We start from the raw sequence: 22,647 nt of genomic DNA on the forward strand, positions 1-22,647 counted from the left end.
GTGGTTGCTTTGCTTGACCGATGCAAAAAAAGCCGTTCCGCACTGAAAGTGACATTAAACAGTTTTTTAAATTGTGTTTATTAGAACATTTCAACTTGAATAGTAAATAGTCTTAAATCAGTTCAAACTGTTGGGAGTTGGATTTTATTACACTCCCAACAGTTCATGATTAATTCCATAATTCTACCGGTTTTCTTTTTCCCCAAGAAGAATGAGTGAATTTATTTTCCAGGCACAACATTCCTAAAAAAAAGAAAAATTGTCTGGTAGTACCAGCTTATACATTTTAATATATTTAGCCGTAAAGCAAACATGTTTTCATTTTGTAATCCCTTTGGTACTATAAGCCCCTTCCCCCACACGTATATTCTATCATACCCCAATTATAGAAACAAGGAGCTAGGTTGCTACTTATGTCACCTGTATACCTAAGGAAAGAACCCTCACCAATAGAAATTAATCTGTCATCTTGTACCTACCTCATCCTCAGGTTAGTGAACAGACTGCTCCTGTACAGCAAGATCAACTCTTGACTGCATATCAATCATTTTACAGCTCAATAAGCATCATAAGCTTAAATCATTTTAAGGAAATGTTGCATTTGTAAATTCATATTTTATCTGTAATGCACTTGTAATTTCTCAGATTGAATACTTGTAATAATCACTTTGTATATCAAGCAGTTTGGTCACAAAAAATGTCATTGGGTTGAATTAAATTGGTCTGGTCTTCGGTATAAAATTAGATGAAAGCTTTGTGACTCGTATTTCATGACGCACTGTTAGAAAAGGTGCTAATGGAATATTTGCATACATTTTCTAAAACTTTTCTCCTAACCGTTACTATGGTGGTGGTAAAATGTAGCATGGAATGTGTTTTCCAGAACAAACTATATCGAAAACTACTACTACTACTACTCACTTTATTGTCTTACCTTAAGGGACATTTAAGGAAGGAGCTGCAGGATAAAAGCCCATAACACTTACGTCCCAACCTTTTAACCTAAATTAACACATTGTTGAGCTTCAAAGCCATCGGCCGTCAGAAACTACTTTTGCAATCTTCATCATCAACCAAACACATACTCTGGAGAGGAAACGACTATTAAACGAACAGGAAACTTCATTTCCTCTCTCCTGGATTTACAGCAACACCAAACTAATTTAGGGATAAGATTGCAAAAATGCAGTTTATGTGAGAAAGTAGCGAGAATTGTGGCCAGTGTCTGAGTGTGCTTACATACGTCATCCCAGACTTGTTGCTGTCTGCACCAAAAAAAAACAACCTTTATTTCTTAGAGCTTCTGTTCAGAAAGTAGAGAACCATATTTGTTGTACACATTAAATGAGGACTAGGGCTCTGAAAGGAGAGAGATGCTAATACTGTACATCAGAAAATTAAATGAAATGAATTTCTTTTTTTTGCATTATTTCTTCAAAACAATATAATTTGTGTAGAAACCAACAATGATTTGATTCGCTCATCTCCTCTTTAACCCTTCAGAGTGTCCTTTGCAGATGTCACTGAAAGACAACAAAAGAAAAACCTGAACACAACTTCAGTTGAAAGCATTTAAGTTATAGCAATACGCACACTATCGAGTGTACAATTTGTCACGGTTCATTTGATTCTAATAAAATACTTTTTTTAAAACCCATATACATTTCATATATTTATCTTTTCAGAGTATATGGATTCAAAAATATACATTTAAATCATAAAGAGAAAATGGGAGGGTATGGGACAAAAATTAAACTACAAAGGCTACAAATGGTTGTCCTCCGTCTCTAAATGTGTGTGAGGGAGGAGGTGGGAAGAGAGTGAGCGAGAAAGATAAAGAAAGAGGAGGAAGTGGAGGCTGGGAGTTGGAAGGGATTGGCCAAGCTTTACAGCGCAGTGTGACACCCACTTTAGCTCATTACACACGTACAGTCGTGATCAAGGCACAGGGATCTTCTAAAAGTCTATTTTTTTTTCTCAATAAAGTTGTACAAAATAATACATTTTACAGTCTGTACAAGAATAATAGTTCAGCAGTAATGTAAAGACAGACATACAAAGGGGCAAAAGGTCAGGGAGGAATGTGGTGAGGAGAGGTGGAAAGAAGGCGGGGGGGGGCAGCAGGCTGTTTGACCACACAAGTATAAAAATGACAGAAAGAACAAAAAAAAAAAAAACGTTAGTGTCCCGTTCGTCGTTGCCATCTTATTCTTTTTATGTTACAGGATTGTTATATTGTTTTCTCTTTAAAAGAGCACTGCCGGGAAGGTAGAAGTGCAGATGGGAAGGTGGTGAGAGAGGGGGAGAAATGTCAAGATGGAGAGAAAAATCATCAGAGAAGAAGAGGGGTGGACAAAAAGAGAGGAGAGAACGACAGAGTAAAGGTAAAAGAAGAGAGCGCACAGGGCACAATGGCACAAAGTCTACACAGACAAAAACAGCCGTGGAGACAGAAAAACAGGGTCAATCATGACAAGATGAGAGCTCTCTTTGACTTATATGGTACTGTACTGTAGAATAATGCTTTCTGCCCTCCGTCCATTCAGCTCCATAAAAGTTAGTATTTTCTGTTGTGGTTTCATTTAAACTCAATGTTTTCCTCCTCACGTTTTGCTCCACTACCATCAAGGGCGGCAAAACAGGTCATCGTCGTCTCTGTCAAAACCTGTCTCAGTCCATCCGAGACTCACATCGGAGTTAGCTCGGTCCTGTTCTTGTGACCAACCCCCCCGCCCGCGCTTTGCTTAGTTTGTGGCGCCGCTGCTCCTCGGGGCTCCGTTTAATCTCAGAGCACCGCGCCAGGAAAAAAACCAAACAAACAGCTCAACCAGCCTGCAGCTCGTCGGCAGATCCAAAACCAACGGGTCGTGCAGTCCAGTTAGCAGCAGGTGTGGTACGATGTGAAATCATGGTTGTGTGTAAGCGATGGGCAGGATTGGTGTTTAATTCAAGAGCCCAGTGTTCAGCAGATTGTTATGACCTGTTGGTTATCTATTCACAATAATTAAACGGTTCTCCATTTCCAAGTTGCACTGAAGTGGTAGCTCACTCCGTTATCATTCAGACCTCTAAGAGAGGGAAAATCCTCGGCTCACCCCCCCGCATTACATACAGTCCAAACCGGCCAATCTTCTTCTTTAGAAAGGTGAGGAGAGTGTGTGTGTGTGTATGTATGTTCAGAGGTGTGGGGCTGAACGTATGGCTGAAGGTGGAGGTCAGAGTCCGTTTCTGCGTTAACCCCTAAAACCTTTCATCAAAGTAGCCTCAGTCAACTGCAGGTAGGGAGTTTGCATCAGGGGGACATCTGGGTCGAGGGTGTGTTTACTACGTGTGTATGTGTGTGTGAGTGTGTGTACACTTTGGCCCCCTTTCCGTCTTAAGAGCTGACACACATCTGTGGAAGAGGGGTTCAGAGACTCCGGGGTTTTCATTGTCCAGTTTGTGTTTTTGGCCAAACACTTGTCATTCATTTTTCTCCCATCACAACAGCTCGTACTGTCGCAGATGCATCCGCTGAATGATGTCTCGACAATCGTTGAAGACACGACGGATGTTTTCCGTGTCGACGGCGCAGGTGAAGTGGGGGTAGCAGTAGTGCCGGCCGTCTCCGCTGGCTGTGCTGATCCTCTGTAGATATCAATATTACAAATAGAAATTCACTGATTGACTGTGGTCTTAGCAGCAGTCTCACATTCTTATTTTTAACCAATCAAACAGGGCCGGGTCTAGACAGGCATGTATGAGGGGGCAGTCACAAAGACGATGACGTAGCTTTAAGCAAATGTTCCTCAAACAAGAGCCAATTGTGCCTTTAGCTGGGACTATTTTCAGCTGTGGATTGATACACATGGGGTGCTCCAGTGAGTATTTACAGTAGTAAATCAGTTTATGTGGGATAAACTTAAAATTTTAACAACAATGGCAGAGAAATATTAGCCATAAAATTATATTTGTCAACGTGATCAGTTTATTTTGTTGGTAATGGTCTCATCATTAGATTTGAAGGAACATTCAGAAGGATACCGACGAATACCCTTTACATTTTTCATGTTACGGAGCACAAAAGCCATGCCTATGCCACTTACCAGAAATTCATCTCGTATGAAGTACTTTGCCCGTGTAACACGTGGATCTTCTCCAGGCTCTGGTGTCGCTTGAAGAGGAGGCAAGAGGATCATGAATACATGAATTGTTATGATATACAATCTTGCCCAGGTTGAGACTTACAAAAAATAAATGAATCATTCAATAACCAGGAAGGCTTTAACTTTCATTTTGTATGATGTCTGTAATTATGTAACCTGTCGAGGTTAAGTGAGCTATATTTACAGACAGATTTTAAATCCTGTGTGGTGTGTCAAGGATGACCTCTTGTGGTCAATGACACTAAATGCACCTCAGTTTTTGGAGGAATAGCAAGTCTGGAGTTTTTGCTGGACTTGTTTATTATGAAGCAAAAACAAATCCTAACTTTATATTGAAGCATAACTGTCCCTGCATGTGTCCCTCCACAGGGATGCTTCTGTATGCTCAGGAAAGTGTTATTATGACAAGCGAGGCATTTACAAAAAATAAATAGAAAGTGACACATTTCGCCCGGCCTGTTAAAACTGGGCCATCTTGGCTTTTTTTTCTTTTTTTCCAGGCACCAGTTTCCAGCTGGGACCCTCCGAGGAAGTCTGGTGTGGTCATACTACTTTACAAACAACTAGATTGAAGGAACAGTTTCCAAAGGACATATTTACAAGTTGAAAAGATCCAGCTGTATTGGCACAGTGACCAACATGGACATTGTGGATGGGAATAGATTGTTAACTCCTTAAGTACATTGACCCTTCCGTGTCTTAACGTCAAGGTTGAATGAGGTCAAAGGGTCTAGAAGTGGATACAACTGCTCACCATCGTCAGGTGTGGTGTAGCGAGCAAATTCAGGAAAGTATTCCTCGATTTTGGATTTGCCTGCCAACACCTTCTCTGCTAACAGGTCCTGTTTATTTAGGAACAAGATGACAGAAATGGTCCGCAGCCACCTGAGGAGAGCAAAACATTACAATCACACACACAGAAGCATAAAATTGTTTCCCAGTATGAACAGGAACAAGAAATTGCTGCTATGAGGGACAAAAACATTCAAACAGGTCAGTTCCTAGAAAAAATAAATCTAATACTGGCTACATCCCAACTACATACAAATTATTTATGTTTCTTTTTCAAAAGGCTCGGTTCAAAGGCTTTTTGAGAGTGAAACCTGCGTCATAACGGATGTAATGCACTTTGACCGATTGAACTCAGTTACTTGAGTCCGCTGTGTTCTGTGACACGCAGCCCAAGATCTTGGTATTTTTCCTCGGTTCTCTAACAGGTTGACGGTGTTCAGCTGGAATGACTCATCATCCTCAAATACATTCCTTTCTGTGGGAAATTAATTTTAAAAAGATGTGTATTCTATAGCTTTATCTATGAAATTACCTCTTACATACTCAGAGATTATGACAAATTGTTTAAAAAAGTCCACTGACTCAGTTTATCACACTACATTTCAGCACCTTCACCTGCAATATTAAATAGTTTACATGCTAACTAATTTAACAGTCTAACCTGCATTTGAAAGTCATCCAAGCAACATATGCCACCAAGGGATCTGGGGGTATGTTTTATTTACTTCCACGTATATAAATAAAGTGTGCAATATATCCTTGATTGGTGTTACACCTCGTTTGTTTCTAGGATACTAGGAGAAAAAGCAGGCCGGTTTAAAACGTTTTCCAGCCGTGACAAATATGTTTTTGGAGAGCTTTTGAATTTGAAATCTACAAATGGAATCATTGCGAATCTGCGTAAACCAACAACTTCATTGAGACCCATTTCCCACCATGCAGGCAGAGGCATAGTCTGTGTTTCCTCACCTGTTGTTCCAGATGTTCTTGAAGAGGTTGAGGGCCTCCTGTAAACGGTTGGTCTGATTGTCCTCTCTGATCACCATATTGTAACTGCTACTGGCCACCACAAAGATGATGGCCGTTACATCTGAGGACAAAAGAGGGACAGAAAAAAATCAGACACGGTAAGAGAAAAAAAAAATGACATTGAGCCGAGTAAAGAGAGGAGGAAATAAACACAAGTTACCGTTAAAGCACTGAATCCATTTCCTGCGTTCGTCTCTTTGACCGCCAACATCGAACATACTGTGTAAAAGGTGAGACATTGCCGTAAAACACTGCCGTCATGGGGAGAGATTACACCTTAGATTGTCTTTTCTTCAAGTCCTGAGTCATTCTATATGGCTAATAGTGGAGCTAAAATGGACATTACAATATACGCTCACCGGCGACACTTCATTAGGTTCACCCGTTCCATTGCTTGTCAACACAAACAGCTAATCAGCCAATCGCATGGCAGCAACGCAATATGTTTAGGCATGTGGATGTGGTCAAGACATCTTGCTGAAGTTCAAACAGATCATCAGAATTGGGGAGGAAAGAGGATTTAAGTGACCTTGAACGTGCCATACCTGAAAGTGTGCCATGAAGAAATAAAGCATTTCCAATGGGGGTCCAACTCTTTACTAGCAAGGTGTACCGAATAAATTGGCCGGTGAGTGTATGCCGATATTTCGCTGCACTTTTCGTCATGGGTTCTTACTCACTGAAAATTAACTTTGTCCACTTGGAATCTGGTCTCAAAGATGCCTGAAGTCAGAACTCTGCACCGCAGCAAATCCTGGTAGACCACAAAAAATACAAAATAAACTTGATGAAGTTATCCTTTAGGATTTTCAATTACAAAGCACATCTGATGCAGGCTTTAGACTCTGCAAAGGGCTTCTATGGCCTAAGACAGGTTGATGACTATATATTTATCCCGCTCACTTGCAGAGCGGTTCATCTTTGAGAAAGATGTCAAATTCTAAAGTGAAAATAATGTAAAGACATTATGATGTTCTACTCCAGGTCAACAACGTAAACACAAAATGTACCTTGATATAGAAAAGACTTTCAAACCTGTTTCAAACCATGTTTATGAGATTCACCTACCTGGTCTGTTGGAGTGTAGTCACTCTGTTTCACAATATCAATCTTGTCAAGAAAGCTGAAGAGAAAATACATTTAAAAAAAATGAAAATCACCATTATGAGATAACATTACCAATAAGATTGCAGTCTTATTATTGAAGACTTGCACACATGTACTGAGGCACCACAGTCATGTCACACAACACAACTAAGTAAAAGGTTGAAAAGATAGTTCACTCATGAACCACAGCTTGGAAGTACAGCAGTTGTCTTCTATTTGGCACAGAGATGCCGTTTAACAAAACATATTGACAATGTGACTGAGACTTTCCATTGAAACCAACATAAATGAGATTGTGTTTTTGCGGGTCGGGTGACCTTCAACAGAAGGAAATACACAAAACCACAATTGATCAGGATGACAAAGAAAGCAGAGGACATGCGTATCCGGATATTCCACCCACCAAATTACTGGTTTCAAGTATGCTATGAGAAAGAAAATAAATATCAACCTCTCCTACATAAGAAATTGCCAATATTCTTCCTTTATTGCCGTTTTTGTCTTACTGACAAAACAATTTATTGCAGATATTACGTGAGAAACCGTAGGGAACCAGCAGAAAACCTTGAAGATGACATCTTCACTCTCAAAAAGTCTTCTGAACTTCAAATGATCCATCAACGGGAAATACAACCAATCTAGAAACCTACAGAGATCAAATCAACAGTGCTGGTTTTTAGCAACACCTTGAACTGGCCACAGGAAAAGTAAACATCTTACAACAGTACGCAAATTTAAGCAAATCTGTGTACTCCTGAAAGAATAAGGGAAATCTCAATAAAAGACAGATGGACAGAGAGGTCTGAGAGGAAGTGCACGAGAAAGGTGAGACGAGAGTGAACGTGAAAGAGGGGTGAGACCGACAGGGAGAATGAAAGCATAGCCTGACATTACAGAGCACATTTCAAAAATAGCTCCCCAGCGCCCTGGCCTCCAGCTCGGTTACCATGGAGACCCAACCGCACGCGCTATTAATAGTCTATCAGCTACCAATCTAGTATGGCTGGATTGGATCCAGAGAGAAGACAGACAGACAGATGGAGATGTAGGGAAGGAAGAAAAGGGGGGAAAAGAAAAGCAAGAAACAGGATGAGCTTGAGTTGCTTATTTTTTTGCCTAATGTGAGAGGTAAGGAACAAAGACTGGACCGTACCACTTCAACCACCTGAGGGGGAAATTAGTCGGGAGAGTTTCTCATCACTGAAGGTTTCAACAAGACAAACCTAAAGAGCTAAATTAAATGCACATTATCATCACCAATACAGTTGATCTTCTACACTCAAGCTTTAAAATCTGTTCTGTTTGCAGTCCTCCTCTCACCCCCCCCCCTCCTCCTCCTCCTCCTTCAAACATCCTCTGATCTGCAGATGACTCAGCCTCGGCCATGTTTGCTCCCAAACACTGCAAACTGCTGCTGTTACATGAAAACGATTCCACCATAATCTTTCCTTTCTCGATTTTGTAACCCGACTTTGGTTAACAAATAAACTGACAGTCAGGTCTGAGCTGCAAAAAACGCAATTAAATCCATAGTGTTTGATATCGATTTAGACAATAAAAAAAGGTTATGTTTTGGCTAATTATAAGAGTGGAAGATGCTAGGCAGAGGTGAAGCTACATGTGAGAAGGCCTAAACATGGGTGGCAGCGTTGGGCACAACATACGGTCAACCATATATACACGTAGTGAAAAACCTGCCTCACATAATAAAAGAAACATTGGCCAGTGACTACTTGTAGGCTCATAAAAGGGCCTCTGAGCATTTCCTGAGATTTCTCCTTGTCGACGGATGTAAACTGACTCGAGTACAACAATAATGGTCGTGCAAGCAAAGGTGCTGCTACGGTTGCTGCTATGTATCGACGGACTTAAATCAGTATATGCAGGAAGAAAATCAAAGTGAAAAAATCTCCAGTTAACAATCTGAGCGTATCTAATTTCCGCTGTATATTGTGTAAAATAATAACATTTGCTCGGTACACACAGCGGCTCAGGTCGTATCTCTGAACTTAACTAGTGGGCAGAGCGCTTGTGGCGGTGTCGTACAGCTGCCACTAGATGCTACCGAAGAGCCAAATCCTACAGCATCCAAGTGATACTTCTAAGACCCCCCCTAAGCCATTACCACATTACCGTGTAGCTTTCTAAAGTTTACATCAGTCATATGTTTGATATTCCATCTGATCTGTAAAGGGACTTTTGATTACATTGTGGAGGCAGGAGAGAAGAACACTTGCAGTAACGACAATTACCACAAGCACAGAAATGTTGTTTTTATACTAGAGGCACACCACCAAGACTGAAATTACATGAAGCTGTATGATCAGACTTCAGTTTCTTCCTTCATAATAATTAATGTAAACTATCAGGAAAACAAGCAGACATTGTGTATCCGTGTTACTGGTACTTACTATTGTGCACAGTCGATTAGCTGGTACTCATTGGATCTCTCGAAGCACGCCCTGACCCCCTCATCCTGCCACAGTGTCTTTGCATGGTCGTAAAACTCCTGGAGGTGCAAACAGAAACACATTAATGAAACATTCTTGTTGCTTGACAGGACGGATAACCAGAGTAATGTGGTGCTGCTTGTCTGCGTTTACCGGGCTGACATCTGATGCACTGGGTCAAGACACCCTCCGTTCCATCTCATGGTAATGTTCCATCTGTGTATTTTAATTGTTCTTTGCAATCTTTGAATTGATTAACTATGAACGGTCGGTCTAACCAACTTTCTGTGTGGATCTTCCACTGAATATGACGAACACAATCGAAGAAAGGGGGTGGGGGGGCAGCGTTATGTGTGTCTGAGGGCACCGCGTGTGAAGGCATTCTTGTTGACACCACAGGCAGTGTACGTTGTGTCGAGGCGATGGCTGTGTACGTGTCTGTAAAAGGTAAATAGCGGTGGAGGAGAACACCGACATGTGACTATGGTCGGTGTAAGGGACCATGGTCGTTCCGTACGGACTCCACTCACAGTTCAGCGCGCATGTAAATCGTAGATTAATAAGTGAAAGGTTTTAACAATTACAGTGCAAAATACTGTTTTACTGATGATTGGTAACTGACAATATTTAGTCAAATACGCAATCAGGACATTGGTACTTAAGCTTAATCTAGTCAGTGATATCTGATGATGTTACAATGTAAACCAGTGGTTCTCAACTGGTCTTGCTCCGGGACCCACCATCGCCGTGTAATGACATTTTTATATTCAGGATGTTTAATTATCCTAAAAACCCAATGTCTCCCCCATATCAGAATGGTTTGACCCAACCTGGCAGAGGCTGCTGAAAACATGGACCATGAGCCAGCAACCATAACGACACCCCGCTGCATTAAAAAAGTCCCTTCAAAATAAAATCACAGGATGAATTTTTTTGTGATTTTTTGTCTGTTTTTATTTTCCCATGCAAAGGCCCGGAACCCATTAAAAACGGGTCCCACCAGTTCATGTATCACTGACAACTGCTGGTAACCACGGCAGCACCGCCAAAGGACGGTTGTCTGTGGTTACATCACGATTGCTCAGTTTGGTTTAAATAAAAATTGGGCACAGGTAAATTATAACGTTACCATAAAGTCTTTGAAAGAGATGTTTTCACATAGTTCCTGTACGTAACGTTTTAAAATATAAAGCCAGTTTTAAGTGGGCTGGGTGACCTAATAGTGACACCCATGTTTGGTGTTTTTCTTCAAAACCATTTTTTTTAAGTAGAACTATTTTTAACTAGATGGTGACATTTGATTAATTGTTCATCAGAGAGACGGCTAGTGGAAAGAAGCTCTTCCTGTGTCTGTTGGTTTCAATATGAGCTTTGTCTCAACATCATCCAATATTTTTTCATATTTTGGGGAGTTTTTCCTGTGCCGATGTGAGGGTTTCGGGACAGAGGATGTTGCATGTGTACAGACTGTAAAGCCCTCTGAGGCATATTTGTAATTTGCGATTTTGGGCTATACAAAATAAAATGAATTGAATTGAATTGAATCCAATACAAAACTAGCAGAGAGGAATGCAGATACAGATATAGCACAAGGGCAACCAGAAGGACTCTGCTGTGTGTGCTGCATGTATAAGGCTGTTCAAATAAATGAACTGAAACCTTGTGGTTGATGTTCTCATTGAGGTTGCGTACCGGCTGCCGCCTTGTTTCAGAGGAGGAAAACACAGACGCCCGTCTGTTTCACAATCACACACACACACACACACACATTTATAACCAGGTACGTACAACTGTAATGAAACCGATCAATTCGCTATGTGTCACGATTTGTTATTGGCTATCCTACGTTTATTAAAGCATGAAGCAGTAACCAGATGAATGAACAGTGTCAGTCAGACACACGTCTGTGCTATGGAGTCGTGCGCTGGGTCCTTCCCTCCGGCCGGCCTTAGGTGCTGATTCTCTGTTTAAAATTCACAAAGCCCCTCAAGATGAGCGAAAAGCAGAATAGACTTTCGCCATGCTGTTTTGTATGGGAAGGTATGCCACGCTCGTCATAAACAAGTCAACCAACCAAACAAGTGAAGCCAAATAGTGACCGTAAACAAATAATTGCTTTCCAACAGCTCAGCGTGAGTGGAATTCATGGGGCAGCAGGGTGATTCGGTGGTTAAAGAGAGCATCCCGCAGAGGGAAACTCACACATTTTAAGTGTCACTGAGGAAGACATTTGTTATCCGTCTGCTTGATTACTATAAATCAATTCGGGTCGAAAGACACCATGTGGGTAAATAAATGAATAAGTGATGGGGAATTGAACCATACGGTTGCTGCCCTCTACCTTGTTTTAAACCATGTGTACAAAAGTTCATCCGTATCATGCATTTGGGACTTTTATCCGCAGTTCCTTTTTAAGATTTATTTGAAAGCAAAAGTGATCAATGTGAAGAAAAAAAAAAGTGATCAATTATAACCATTCACAGTAAAACTGTGTGTGTTTATATTAAGGGTCAAAGATAAACCATGAAAGTAGCTGAATGCAGCATGTGTAACAAATGAACATTTACTTTTATTTTCATTTCCAAATAAGTTGTTTATCAAATCTCCAAAAAGACCAGAAAAATTCACTTTGTCTCTAGCCGCCAAGAGGGTAATTTGGAGTGTAAGGATGAAAAGTTGGAGGGGAAATGACGCTGTAGAGATCAACGGTGATTGACACCACACATCAAAGATGTTTTATTGCAAAGATTGTCTAAATCCCAGAAACCCTGACCAACCAATCTCAAATACTTGAATGACTGAAACTAATAATTATTTTAATTTTCTTTTAATATTCATTTTCTCAATTCATTGGCGAGTCTATCAAATGTTTCCCCACAGCCAGAGGTGACGTCTTTATATTTCTTCCTTAAAAAGGTTCTCATATATATAGGGAAAAGAAAACATACAATTACTTATCGTAATTTGTATTTCTATGGTTGAAATGCACTTATTGTAAGTAGCTTTGGATAAAAGCTAAATTACATATAATGTAATAGTTACCAATTCATGTTCTGATGATTAAGTAACTAGTTGTACGCCCTTGTTCGGCTCAGTTGCTGCACACTATCACTCTGTCTTTAGGTGGAATGTTAACGGCACGCTATCGAGAGAAAACCTCGATAGCGTCACCGCCCCCTGCATGTAAAATAATTTCTTTCATTGTACAGTTTTTTCATGACAGCAAAATGGTCATGTGTTTACAAACAGAGCGTTCTTTTAGAAATCGTAATGCTGTATGTAATGCTGACGCTCTTTTACAGCTTGCCTGTCTTCTTCTCTCTCCAGTAGCTGTTACACAGTACAACAAAAAAACCAGGAGGACCCAAATCCTTGATAGGAGATGAGAAACCATCAATCCCCACAAGGGAGTCGGCACCAGTTTAAAAACGGACCTGCTGGAAAGCAACAAGTGTAGGACTGTTGGAGGGGACAAGAAGCGCTTTAGGCTCCCTTAAGGCCCCTTCATCTTCACGATCAGGTCTCTACTCGGGTCATTACACCGATGACTGCATGACTTAGCAGGCTGGTCAGAAACACTCATCCCCCCCCACGACTCATGGAGGCTATTAACATGAACGCCGTGCCCTCGATGCACTGAGGGACGACGCCAGTGCTTTTACGCCTTTCACTACAAATCACAACGTCACGTTAATGCCGATAACGGAAGCAAAATTCGTACAGACTTCCCAATGTGATATTATGGGATGCAATTGTTTCCATACAGTTTGGATTGATGTGGAACTCTTTTCCTGTTGGCAGTCTGAACATCTGTTTTAGAAAGAAAACGTAAATGACCGCACAGTGGAAATGGAGTTCTAGCACAGATTCAAGTGTTCCTTAAAAGCAAACAAACGAAGGTTGTGATAACAATGCTGCTCAGCTGCAAGCGCTCAAGACTCTAGTTCCCCACAAGGAAGTGCAGACTGTTCAAAATAATCCACTCTCCCATCTGCATTCAAACAGCTGGAGATTTTATGTTTGAACAAGGTTTGATGAAATTGTTTGGGGGAAATGTCATTGATTGTTTAATACAATCCTGTTTCAACAGTCGACTTTGATATTATACTAAAATCAGAGGTTAACATGCTTTACTTTTTTTTTTTTAAGATCTAAATATGGTTCAACATTAAATGACACTGATATGGTTGTTCAACATAAACCTGCATTTTCAATAAACATGTTTTTATGTCTCAATTTACTCCAAACGGTACAAAGAGGACGTGGAGGTGCAACTCTGAAGAGTTTATGATTTACTGGCGGAAAGATAGGTCAATGGCATCAGAACAGACATGTGCTGTGGTGACACGAGTGATGACGAGATGTTATAAAAGGAAATATATTTCCATTGCTACAAATTGAGCCACATCCCCTATTCATACATGAGATTTAGTGAAGTGAAAAAGACACTTTAATTGTCAGGTGGCTGTGGGAAAACAGTGAGACTCCCAGACCTGCAGGTTTAGTCTCTTGCCTCAGACAATTAGTAATGTCCCACCGAGAATACTAAACTCACAGAGACCTAAACCATCAGGTCATTAGCAGAACTTGCTACCCGTGTCAAGGGATTATCTCCTGGGATTTGGAGATTATAAATACCTAGCATCAGATACCGAAACACACACGCACAGCTGAGGATACCTGCAGCTGTTGACAGTGGACATCGGCCAGAACAATGACTGAAACGTTTGTTAAAAAACGTTGAACATTAACAAAATACTACCAAGTGTGGTAGGTAACAATAAACACTAATTACATGGTATTTCTACTTTAAACTGTAGGTCACATGGTAAATGGCAAAAATAAGCATACGTTGTTGTGTTCTTTGTGCCTGTCCGATATGTTTTTACTCACAGAGGGAAACTCAAAGTCCTTCTGGTTGACGAGGTTGAGCACATATTCGATCCGGTACTTGCTCTGTGGACAGGCCAACTGCACTGGTGGAGCCAGGGTGCTCATAGCTGTGACTATGGTCTGTTGCAAACACACAAACCCAAACAAAACACATTCAAGTCGGGAATGGAAAGACAAACCCAAGTGTCTTGTGCGGCTTTGGTGTTTTTCGCCACTTACCTCAATGGCCTCTTTAATATTGTTCTTGATGTCTTGAATTTTTTGCTTTTTCTCTCTGAAACAAACACACAGATTCGATCACAACCATGTGAGGGATTATTAAATGTACAGCAGTTAGTTTGTATTCCGTCTTTGTGAGGACAATCCTAAGAAAGACATGCGTCCAAATCAAATACAAATTTTAATATTACATGTTTTACCCAATCCATTTGTATGTAGAACTTTATTATTTGAAGAAACAAAAACATGAACGTTAAATAATATAATGTATTTGCTACGATCACCCCCACAAAAAAATCCTACTCTCACTGCTGTAAAAACTTTACTACTTTAAACAAATAAGTAATCTATATTCTAGGTAAAGACATTCAAAAACAAGACAATGTTTTATGTTTGTGGCAGACAATGTTCCCAACTAGCAGCATCCAGGGTCCAGCTGAGCCAGGCTTGCATGATCTTGTTCTGAATTACATTTTAAGTTCCCCGTTTTATGATTTTGTGAAAAAGAAAAGGTCACAATTTTCCAAATTCCCATGGAAAGTTTTCTGAAAGTTCCTGGAAATTGTCACCCCTTTGAAATCCTAGTCTGTCACTTTCTCAGCGGCAGACGTCTTGATAAGAATGAGAAAAAACAGAATGAAACATGTGACAAAACAGTGTTGGTGCCTTTTATAACCAGCCTTAATAGTTGGTATGTTGTTGTTTTGGTCACAAAAAGGGGGTTTAGCCAGCAAGTACCGTTTTAATGAAGTCCGAAAAACAAGGGAGGAGGAGTTGCATGTTGCAGTGACATGGCACACTCCAGTCAGCAGCAGGGACATTGTTTCTGATCTGGACGGGTAAACAGACCTTCATTGGCACGCGCAGTGGAGAAATTATGTCTGTCTGCTGTGAAGGAGAGCTGTTTGTACAAGACATTTGGACTCTCTGTGACAGAAATGTTTGTATTAAAAGGCAACCAGAGAGCAAGTTGGTCCATCTTTCACCTTGAGCGTGCCAGGACAACAGCGCATTGTGTTTACAATAGTTCCATGTCAGTGACAAAGGGCAAGATGGGCCTCTTAGGTCCGTGCCAGGTTTTTACTTTTTCACATGAGACTCTGCGGCACTCGACCAAATAGATGCAATGTTTAATAATTCCTTTACACCCGTGCAGCCTGCAGTCACTAGTTTGAGGCTGCAACAAGCCACCTAACAGGTCAACTCTAGTAAGGGTCCAGAGATGCAAGTTTAACATCAGATTTTAAGTTCTTCCTTTCTCACAAATGCATCTGCAACATGTTTAGCTGACGCAATGATTATATTTGGAGTTACTAGCAACTGCCCTTTTAAAAAGAAAGGAATGGCTCAAAGAAAATCCCAAATGTCCCGTTCTGAATTTGGTACATCTCTAGGATTTGATTTACACAATATGCATTCCCCATAAAACCATTTGACTTAATGCAGACTGCAAGATGCAAGCACAATTACAATACAATTAGTGCTTATTATCAAAGTTATGTAACTGTGGTTGACAAATCTTAAGAGAAAGGGAGCAAAAAGAAGGGGTATGACTGAGCTTATTGGTTAGGAGGGAAATTGAATGGCCTTGTTTACTTTTTCAACCTGATAATCATTAAGAATCCCGTGTGTGTACTCTCCAATCATGAGAGTAAGATTGCATGCACAAGTGTGGTTAGAGAGACATGACAACATGTTTCATTGATGGCGTCTCGTACGTTAAGGTGAATAAATGCTTAGGAGACTAATTTCAATTTAATAATAATTACTATTTTGTTATAATTCATTGTGTCTAAATACATTTGTGTGCGTTGTCTTATGATAAATAATTAACGTCCCTTGTATTTAACTACAAAGTTTATGAGAGTCAGTGAAAAATCCTTAGCTGGTACTAATGTCCCATGTTCAGCTGATTGTTTTGGTTTCACTGACCAGGAAAGACAACTCTTTTGGGGTTTATCGGAGCTTCTTCGGGGCCAAAACAAAAACGTCTTGGTTCTCGACTACTTCACAGCTCCATTGATGAGGCTAGCAGTTAATTGCCTTGTCTAATGGTCGCTCAGTCATAGCCGAGAAGAATACAGAGAACTGAGTCATTCATTCATTTTTTCCAAAACGGGCCAGCAGCCTTCCGGTCACCAGCCCATTACTCTGATATTTAGGTTCCCACAACAATCAAACCGCTCACCAAAAATCCACAAAGCCCAAAACAGCATCATATTTCCAATTCCTGAAAGGTCAGCACATCGTGACGATTGGCTTACAGAAATGTCTCATTTTAAAGGCTCCTCCAGACGCGACCACCAGCACTTTGCAATATGTTGCCCTAATGATTTATACTGCGACCGACTTTGGATGCATCCTCATGTTCTGCTGCTTCAGAAGGGAGACTCGACTCAAAGCATACTCACTCTGCATTGAAGCCGTTGACATGAAGTATCCTCATCTGTTTCACGATGGTGCTCTTTCCTGACTCTCCCGCTCCTGCGGGACAGGGATGAAGCAAGAAATATTAGAAATCTGTTGACATGGGAAACAAGACCACACGCATCTGTCTGAGATGTCACTTTACAGTATGTGTACAGTAGGCCCATTTCCTGTATTTGGATACTAGCAGTGCACCTCAGTGTTTTTAATATAAGCTGTATATTTGGGCTGTAAATCACTGTGCCCAGCAGGACCTTTTCAGTATGCATAAACAGCTGGTTTCACACATTACTCTGACATTGTTTGGCAAAAGCGGGAGCAGCGGCAAGGACAGTGCTGCATGGTCATGGCTGAAATAATAACTGATATATTCCACTTGATACTGTGATCCCAATCACAAGATTAAGACATGGGAATGACTTCTCCATGGAAAGAGGATTTTTCCTACAAAAGCAGTCATGGAATAAAAAGAGCTCACAGTTCATCATCGTGCCCTGGGAGGAAAATGTGACCGCTGTTATTGTCTGTGGTGTTTGCTGTTATTTATGAATGTTGCTATGAGACTAGCTGGTTAGCGCTTATGGTAGTTAGCGCGTGGACGGCCTGCGCTGCTCTGAGAACTAAATTTGCGTCTCTTGTTCTAAAATACAACGCCTGCCGTGTGTAAAGGCGAGCGGCTTAGAGCTCAACAAGTTGCAGCTCTCACGCGGCCCGATGCCTTTCCGGTCGGAGACCGTAAACTCGCTTTTTCCATTCGCCGCTCACCTCTTATCTTCATCTAATCTGTACAACTCAAGGTTAAGTTAATAGAACTATATTTCTTAAAAGTAAACAGTGAGCGGGTTTATTTATTAACATTAATGCTCTGCTCAATAAACTTTGTAATAAGCCAGGAGACTACATGATGCATTTAAAGCAGTAAGTTTCCGTTAAATAAATGAATAAATTAAAAAAGATACTTCTTTTCAGCCCAGTGTCTCAAAGTAATGGCATTTAGTTGGATGTCAACCAGTCTCAAATCCTGATCATGTTTCGCCAAATCTATGCAAATCTCAGCTTCACCAGGTGACTAGGACACTGACCTAATTGTTGGTGGAGCTGGATCTCTTGGAGAGACGATCGGTAACATTTACGCTGCTCGGTAAGGAAAAAAAACATTTCCAAATAACAGCCATCTACGGACGATCCCATTGTCAAGTATCTGCACTGACCGGTAGTTGTCAACAGCTTTTTAAAAGCCAATTTTCCCACCCACGAGACACAGTCGTGCTGGTCAAACAAGTCACAGAAAGGTTTGGGTTTTGGGCATTTTGGTGGCTCAGCAAGCTGCTCTGAAATCTAAACGGATGACCTCGTGTCATTGGGCCGTCTATCCTCTTCCACCTCGCTATGCTTTCCCACACTACGAGATGAAGCAGAAATGCCACAGCATCTTGCAAAATACCTGTGTGATAAAGTAAAAAAAAAAAAAAAACGTGCAGATATATTGTGTTTGAGGAGAAACAATTTAGACTAGACAGCCCAAACTGAATAGTGTGGGATTGAATCTGAATCTTTTTGTGTATCAGAGGAGTACCCACAGTACAAAGCATTCAAAATTAAGCCTACAGAAATGGCCCCTCAATGGTCAGATTATTTGTACTTCACTTGATGTTATTGCTTCCAGGATATTCAGTACATTTATCATTTTGAATGCTTTAATACAAGACAGCATCAAACAGTGATGGATCACCGTCTGCAAAGTAAAACGTGGTGCTGCAGCCAAGAGGCTACTGAAAGTTTAAAAACACCAAACTGACCAGGTATAGAAGTCAGGGGTGATACCAGTATTCTCTCACAAAATGTTATGAAACAAATCAGAAAACTCTGAAAAACTGATATTATCTATATCATCATTGCACGTTGTTAAAAGATTGCATTGCTTCTACTGGCTCTAAAGGATCTATATTTTTAAAGATAACGTCCGTGAACATATCAGTGATTGTGCATTTGTCCATTCTGAACCCAGAGACGTGGAAATCGACGACATATCAAGTTCCCAAGATGTAAACAGTTCAATATGCAAGATAAAAAGTCATGAACTCTGATCCAGTCAAATGTATGTGATCTCTGTGGAAAAATGCAACACCGGGAGTCAATATAACATTCACAGCAAATAAAGTGACAACAACCATTTGCAGAGTGTTGTGGGGAAATCATTGTCCCTTTGCCTCCCAAAATATATCCATAGAAACTTGCAATGAATTTATCAACAGGGATATTTCAACTGATTGTTGTCAAACTACCGTATTGCTAACACAAAGTTTAGATCAGTCTGACTGCATGAAAAATATGAAGTGAAATAAACTGTAAAAGATGGAAAACAATTGATTGATTTTGGTATGTCATGAGATCTTCTGTATACTCTTGTATGTAAAACTGCACCACATACTTAGTTCAATCACTAACTATGTGGTGTCACTCTGAAGCTAACTTTACTAGCATGAGCCACAAAAACACTTCATTAAAGTGATCTACTTAACCCAACAACCAGTGTAGTTCTATTAAAGGTTAAACAATAGGCAGATCAACAAGTTCATCCTCTTTTAAAAAGCTTTACTTTGCAAACACCAAAGCCACAACCATGTTGTGGCTTTGGCCACTTTCGATGCCACGTTCTTAATGGTTAGAATACGGATGGTACGACATATCTTTTCCTAGTATGGCATGCAAACAAAGCACAGGGCACTCGGCTTTCCAGCTGCACCAGGATTGAGTTGAGTGACTCTTTTGTGGTTTAGTTTCCATCTAAACAACTAATCCAAAATATGCAGAATCACAAATAACCGCCTGCAGATCCACAGGTCGGTGATAGAGTCAAACTGATAAGATGATCTAGACAACTCACTTTACGGCAAACAAATCGTTGTCTGTCCTTCTGCTTCTGCTTTACTTAAGTCACCACGACTTCCTCATAAACATAAACACAGGCATGTTGTACATTACACACCCTCACTGGCATCTCGGTAATCCAATATCAGGATTTTGACAAAGAACCCCACGGCTTCTTAGAAGTGGTAAGTCTGCTGCGGATGGACACAAGAGGAGGGTATAGAAGGGAAAGTTTGGACACTCGGTTTTGTCTCTTATGTAACGTAGAGACCCGGCCCACCTACAGATCTAACACACACACACACGTTTCCTTCTGCTTAGCGAGGTCTCTGTGATTCCTCTCACAATACTCTGAAGACACTGCATGGGCTCCTCTCCCACTGACTGGCAGGTAATGTCATACTGAAGTTGGGCCTTTGTGCCAAACTAACGATGAACTGCACGGTCCTAAACCGGTACCGGTTCTGTTTAAACACATGCATACAAAAAGGACAATGAGTTCGGGTTGTTTTTCTCATGACGATCATTGACAGAGGTTCACCCAACTTACACATGCACCTCGACGTCACTAGTCGCTCTAGCAGCGAGCGATCGACTCGGCTTCGGCGTGTGTTTTCTTCTCGGTAATGGTGGACTGCTAATGTGACAGCAACGTGCCCGAAAACACAGCACGGAGCTGCATTTCTGGCCTTATGCAATGGCAAAGTCACACTGTTGACAGGCTTTCCCAAAACAACATCCCAGAAGGTTATGCGGTGGAGGCTGGAGGCCTCGACTGTGCAAGACAGAGAAGTTGCCTGTAGAGCAGCGGGCAAAGAGAACAACAACAACATGACAAGCCAACTCACCTAAAAGTAGTAGTCTGTGTGTTGCTCTGTATATCTGTTTGTCTTTCTGGAGCTGCTTTTCTATCTTTTTGTTTGCTTCTCTTTGTGCCTTCTCCTCATTTCTCTGGTCTTCAGTCTTACTGTTGCCCAAACAACCCATCTTCCCTCAAGAAATTGAAAAAAACGGGGTCCAGGGGAGGAGGAGGTGGTGGTGGTGGTGGAAGAAGAAGCGGAGGTGGAGGGGGTTATGTAGAAGAAGAAAAAACGAACTAAACTCGTCTACTCCCCTCGTTTGACATGCGGATTTGGTAGCGATGCCACCCACATGTACGCCGCTCGGCGTCCCGAGGCCTGCTCCAAAAAGTGTCCGCGGTGCAGCACTGTAGAAATTATGTGTCCATAACGCGTGTTTGGCCGCGAGAGGAAGGGCAGGAGACCGAGGCCGCCTTCTCGGGTTAGCTCAATCCTGCTCGAGCTTTTCCTCCTTCGCGGGCAGCGTAGGGCTTTTTTTTCCCCCACCTTCTCTTTCTCCTTTTTAACACTTGTAATCCACGACGTTTGTCAAGACGCCGACGACGACGACGACGACGACTCTGGGTTTCACCTCAAACGGAGGCAGAGCGAACAGCCTAATTTGCATCTCCAAAAAGCCCGGGTCTTGCGTCTCACTGCTGCCGGCGACAGGGAGCCGAACTCGGCGTGTCCGAAAACCTCGCCCGTGCTGCGGCGCGGCTCGTTTCCGCGTCTTCTTTCATGATAAACATTTCCAAAAAGGCGTGCACGTATTCTCGCTATCTGTGTCTATCTCCCCAGGGTCGAGGGGGTGGAGGGGTGGGAGTGGTGGTGGTGGAGGGGGGTCGATGGGGTGGGGGCAAGACAGGAGGAAGGAAAATAATATTAACACCCCGGCGAGCTACATGTGTGATGTCCTCCTCGCTTCCGTCGTCATCCTCCGGCTCCTTTTCATACGTTGCACCAAATCAACCCCGAACAGCTCCGAACTCACTGCGGTTGTCCTTTCGGCTGGATGCCCCTCCAGCTCCGAAACGACCCAATACCCCGCGATTTGTCCTCCGTATTTGCGATGGCTGTCCCTTGCTGTGTTTCTCCTCCAAAGGGCCTTTTCTTTCTATCTATCTCTCTCTCGCCCTCCCTCTCTCTTTCGCTCTCTCCCTGCCCCTCGCTTTTGTTGCTCAAAATGTGTTATCAGCCCCTCACATCGCCACCGAGCCTCCAACAACTGCGCACCGACACCTCTTTATTTTAAACTCCCTGCTGGGCTCCGACGAATCCCTTCAAAACATTTCCAAAAAAGTGAAGGAAAGAAAACGGAAACGTGACCGAGATGCGTAAAATCCCTGGACATGTATCCACGTTTCTTGCAGGTGAAAAAAGCAAAACCCCTGCTGTCAGGCGACGTCTACACACACACACGCACACACACAGGGCCTATACGTGTACTCACACGGGGCTGCACACTCTCGCACAAACTGATGCACATAAATGTTCCTCCTGAATCCGAGGTGGGTAAACAGGCTACAGGCTCGTGACTGCATGTGCATTTACATTGACAAAAAAATAGGACGCGGGGTTGTTGTAGCAGCACATTCCCACCGCGAAGGCCGCTCCTCTCCGCTGCTCCTGGAGGCTGAAAGACGGGAACGACCAATTCTTGGAGGTTATTATTTTCCCTCTCCCTGCGAGAATAGTAGCCCGACTACATGGAGGCGATAGGACGGCGCTGAAGAGAGACGGGGTGGGGCCACACGGCGCTCATTGAACCCTGGGAAAGGAAGGACCGAGGGAAGGAGGAGAGGAGAGAGGCCGCTTCGCCTCGTCACGTGGCCCGGGCGCGCAGCAGCGTCACCGGCGCGGCTCTGCGGGGGA

General features: G+C 42.0%; 1 protein-coding gene across 2 annotated transcripts; it reads right to left on the reverse strand.

The window, feature by feature from the left end:
* Nucleotides 1-1,157: 1,157 nt before the first annotated feature.
* gnas (GNAS complex locus) lies at nt 1,158-22,505 on the reverse strand. Of its 2 annotated transcripts, XM_037478998.2 has the most exons (12): nt 20,782-22,505; nt 17,047-17,119; nt 14,636-14,690; nt 14,417-14,536; nt 9,485-9,582; nt 7,035-7,089; nt 6,647-6,720; nt 6,127-6,185; nt 5,907-6,027; nt 4,900-5,030; nt 4,086-4,153; nt 1,162-3,627 (listed from the first exon to the last, which is right to left on the reverse strand). In XM_037478998.2, the coding sequence occupies exons 1-12, from the start codon at nt 20,918-20,920 to the stop codon at nt 3,481-3,483; spliced, it is 1,140 nt and encodes a 379-aa protein (XP_037334895.1). In that variant the 5' UTR covers nt 20,921-22,505; the 3' UTR covers nt 1,162-3,480. The 2 variants fall into 2 exon arrangements, with proteins under 2 accessions (XP_062419793.1, XP_037334895.1); XM_062563809.1 differs by lacking the exons at nt 14,417-14,536; nt 14,636-14,690; nt 17,047-17,119; nt 20,782-22,505 and adding an exon at nt 11,712-11,744 and having other exon boundaries at nt 1,158-3,627.
* Nucleotides 22,506-22,647: the final 142 nt, after the last annotated feature.

Source organism: Pungitius pungitius, chromosome 1 (assembly GCF_949316345.1).
Source record: "Pungitius pungitius chromosome 1, fPunPun2.1, whole genome shotgun sequence".
Lineage (NCBI taxonomy): Eukaryota > Metazoa > Chordata > Actinopteri > Perciformes > Gasterosteidae > Pungitius > Pungitius pungitius.